General features: G+C 36.7%; 1 protein-coding gene across 1 annotated transcript; it reads right to left on the reverse strand.

Annotated features, from left to right (window-relative positions):
- Window positions 1-228: 228 nt before the first annotated feature.
- Window positions 229-4,120, reverse strand: LOC108339749 (ethylene-responsive transcription factor ERF054). Its single transcript, XM_017576949.2, has 2 exons — window positions 2,127-4,120; window positions 229-359 (listed from the first exon to the last, which is right to left on the reverse strand). The coding sequence occupies exons 1-2, from the start codon at window positions 3,370-3,372 to the stop codon at window positions 355-357; spliced, it is 1,251 nt and encodes a 416-aa protein (XP_017432438.2). The 5' UTR covers window positions 3,373-4,120; the 3' UTR covers window positions 229-354.
- Window positions 4,121-4,367: the final 247 nt, after the last annotated feature.

Consider the following 4,367-nt stretch of genomic DNA (forward strand, 5'->3'; position numbering starts at 1 on the left):
ACTTGTTTGTGTTTGGGTATGTACGATGATCGTATAATTCGTTATACGGGAGTAGATGAAGGAATGTCGTCTGATCCAGTACCAATGAAGAAAGAGATCGAAGAATAAGTTAGAAGAATTCGAGTTATATTTAGAAGTTTATAGTTGAAATCTGAGTTTAAAATATGTATAGACATATATCAACTATGAATTTTTAAGTGTGAGATTACGGGATGTTACCGTAAATGTAATGTTACAATATATAAATTATGAATTATCCAGTGTGAGATATTGGGATGTTACACCTTTTGCAAATATCTTCCCCCTTTTGCACGAGGATGACCGAACGGTCAAAACAGAAGAGGACCGATCGGATTAAACTGAAAGCATACAAACAGAACACACAAGTCAAAAATTAATGTCTCGGTCTCACAAAATCCTACCGAAACAAAATTCATTCAAGAAAATTAAACTCCTCACTTTAATTACTAAAATATTTAGATACACATGCATCTATTTAATATTTTCTCCACTGGATACTAGATATAGATTAATTATTAGTGTCCATAAATAGTTTTTGTTTACAATACTCAAACCTTTTTAAGATACCTACTTTTTATCATCATCACCGTCCTAGCCATGAGAGACAAATAGCAACAATGTGGCAAAGTTGACCAAACCATTGAAACCCCAAATTTCTTTCTAGTTAGATTCTTGTCAGTTTCTACTCTACACCATTATTTTTTATTAAATATTAGTATCTGAATAAAAAAATAATGACCTAATATAAGTACTATGATTAGGTTAATAGCGACAGATTTAAATATTTAATAGATATTTAGATACATAAAGACGTAAGTTCAAAATTGTTAATTTTTTCATTTATTATAAAACTAAAAAAGACCGAAATTATAATCACTTAAAAAAAATATTTTTTTTCAAAATAACTATATAATATATAAAAAATACATAAATATATTTTTATATTATTGTTAATTTAATATATCAATTTCTAAAACAATAATGATTTAATTAAATATTTTAACAACTTTCAATTAACAACATTAAGTTAACATTTTTTTTCGATTGCGAATTAACATTTCTATATTTATTTATGAATGAATATGATGGAAAATCCAAACTATAATAGTAACATAAAATGGATGTTCATGGGAAGAGTAGGTTTTCTTATTTTTTTCTTATCTTATAAACAATTTTGATTAGATAGTTTACTTAAATTTAAATGACTTATTTATGATCCGACAATACATAATATACAGGCTGATTTTTAGTATAAAACATATTACTTGAATCTTAATAATATAATATATAATTTTATAATATATATTTGAAGATAAATAATATAATCCAAAGACGAAACAGTTGAAGGTGTAGTGATAAAGTCGGCATAACATTACATCAATTATCTATGAACTGGAGAATCTGCAGAATAAACTAACAGCCATTAAAAAGGAAATCACAAAAACGTTTCCTTCTTGGTCATGCATAGTTAAAAGCAACAACAAATGGTACAAAAGAGCAAAGAGAATAATGATATTAATAAAACCCAAAACCAGAAAACAAACTACAACACTAGGAACAAGGTAAGCCCCACCAAGTACGAGTCTGATGCTGAAAGGCCATTTAAAATACGAAGCCTAATCACAGAAGAATTTTCCAGGAAAAGAAAATTGTACGCCTTTAACATCCATGATTCACAGGCTGCTGTTCAAAATATCAGCAACCAGTAAGAACAAAATAAAGTTGGTGGGATGTATTATCAGTTTTGTCCTCATATGTGAACGTGGCGAAGCTTCAGTAACCGACCAAGATAGAATATCTGATGGGGTTGTAGTTATCAGTTCAGGAGAAGAAAGAAAGCTAATGGGAATCTGTAAATGCTAGAACTTTCGCACTTTCTCAATTCGAAGTGAATGTTAACTGAATCAAGCAGGAGAGGTGTATGGTTTAAAAAGTTTCTTTAATTGTTCAATATGAGACTTTATTATAGTTCTCCGACACTAACCAAGAGAAGGACTAATCAGAGAGATCCGAATGCTGAATATCTACTATTTGAATTTAGACATGAATTTTAATCTTAACCATTCAGAAGAAGGGCCTCATGGAACAAGAGGGAGAGGAAGAACCTGGTCCTGCGTTGTTGTTATCTTGTTGTGTCTGAGAAGAAGCACCAGCGGCATCATGATGGAACTCTTGATGGGATTGATTCACAAAGGGAAGTTGTGAATGCAGAAGAAGATTGTTGTGATCCAAATCATCCCACACGGGACTCCCAGGACCCCAACCTGCAGGAATTGTATTGAACCACTCTCCCCAGACCAGTTCCTGAGGCTGTGAAACTCCTTCCTCAGTTTCAGCATTCTCTTCTGCTAATGTCTCAGTTGGTGGCATGTCCTCGCTCTCAGTGTTGGTCTCTTCTGGTACTGGCTCAGGTTGCTTAGTGTTCTGGCTTGATGTTGATGTTGAACCTTCGTTGGAGGAAGAAGCAGGAGCAGGTGTGGATGGTTCTGCTTTATCTTTGTTAAGGAAGAGTTCAGGGAAATTGAGCTTAGCATTTTCTCCTCTAAGCTTAAAGGCTTCACGATCATAAGCCATGGCAGCATCTTCAGCAGTGTCGAAGGTTCCAAGCCAGAGGCGAGTTCTATTGCGAGGGAGACGAATTTCAGCGACCCATTTGCCCCAATGGCGTTGCCTCACTCCCCTATAGAGCTTGGTGGCATTCAAAGGCTGAGCTTGAGGCCTTAACATTGGTCTCCCTTCATGCCCTGACCGGTTCATCATCATCATCATCATCCTCCCTCTTGGACTCAAATTGAGTGCGTCATTCCAATACTGAAGAAGCTGCTGCTGCTGCTGCTGATACTGATACTGCTGTTGTTGCTGCTGCTGCTGCTGCTGGAGCTGTTGTTGGTTTGGTACGGTGGAATCCGGGCAAAGGAATTGTGGATACCCCATGTTCTGTTGGGACCCAAACGATATCATTTGTTGCGTTGGCTGAAGAGGGGGACGAAAAAGAGGCAAGTTTGTGGTTCCGAATGAGTGTGGGAATGATGGCATTGGGTGTTGATTGCCTTCAAAAGCGAAAGGAAACACTATTCTCGATGAAGGAGGTTGGAGAGAGAGCATAGAGGAAGATGATGAAGAAGGTTGCTGATTGGGGCTTTGGTGTTCGGGGCTGCGGATTTTCTTGAGAGGCCTTTGTGAGATAGAAGCATCATCAAAAACTGGCTTCCATTGTCTCCTCCCTGAGCTCAAATCCACACACTTTCCCTTCTCTTTCTCCGAATCCCGGCCTTCACTTTCACCAAACACTACGTGATGATGGGTCTCTTCAACACCCTCTTTGCCGGACTTTCCACTGTTACTCGCCATGACCACCACCAAAGAAAAGACAGAATTTGGGTGTACTGCCTGTGATTAACTATCTCCGATCAGAATAAAAAATGGCAAAGGTGGTAGCTTTTCGAAAGACCCATGTGAAAACGTGTTGTGTATAAGCAAAGCGAAGCAAATAGAGTGTGTGAAGGTTTGAGTTGAGAAAGAGAGAAAGGAGACAGCAAGTGGTGAAAGCAGGGGAGTGGAAGGGGTTTATATGGGAGAAAGCAGAAAGGGGTTGAAATCAAACTTTTTCAAGTTAATGCAGCAAAAGTTAGACAGAATCAGTAACAAGTCTAGTCAGTGGTTGGCCTGAGTGGGTCCCACGCGCTTCTTCTTTAGCTTCAACATCAATTTCTGACTCACCTCACTTCACTGGTTGTGTTGTGAGATTCGAGGGAAAAAACAGTTATTAACTGTTTCTGTCACTGCCATGGTGCGGCAAACAGGGATTTTCTCACTGGGTGCATCCAATTTCCAATCTTAAAACCATGGTATGTGGAGAAGATACTAATTATGTACATATGAATATTACATTGTGAGAAAAGTTTTAAAAGTGTGTCCCTCAAGTGGATTCATCTCTGGGTCCGACATAGGTGACATGAGATGGAACCAAACACGTTAATGTGGTTTCTCTTTGTTAAAAATCCTGTTGTCATGAACACAAAAAATAAAATAAAAGAAATCTTATTGAGTCGTTCATATTAGAAGAGACTTCTGCCTTAAGGAAAGACATGTTAATGTGGCAGTTCTGTAACACTTGATGAAAAGAAGGGAAAACATATTAATATGATAACTCACTGTTATTGTTGCTATTGTGGAAGTTGAGTGTTTCTGTGAGGTGCTTTATAACATGTTCTTTCAAAACTTGTTTGGCCATTTATTGGAAATTAGGGAATACCATTTCAGTTCATAACATGGTGATTGTGGCTTAGTTTTATACTTTAACTTATATATATATAAAACATGCTAAGTCTTGTTCAATAACATGA

The sequence above is a fragment of the Vigna angularis genome, chromosome 5, assembly GCF_016808095.1.
Source record: "Vigna angularis cultivar LongXiaoDou No.4 chromosome 5, ASM1680809v1, whole genome shotgun sequence".
NCBI lineage: Eukaryota > Viridiplantae > Streptophyta > Magnoliopsida > Fabales > Fabaceae > Vigna > Vigna angularis.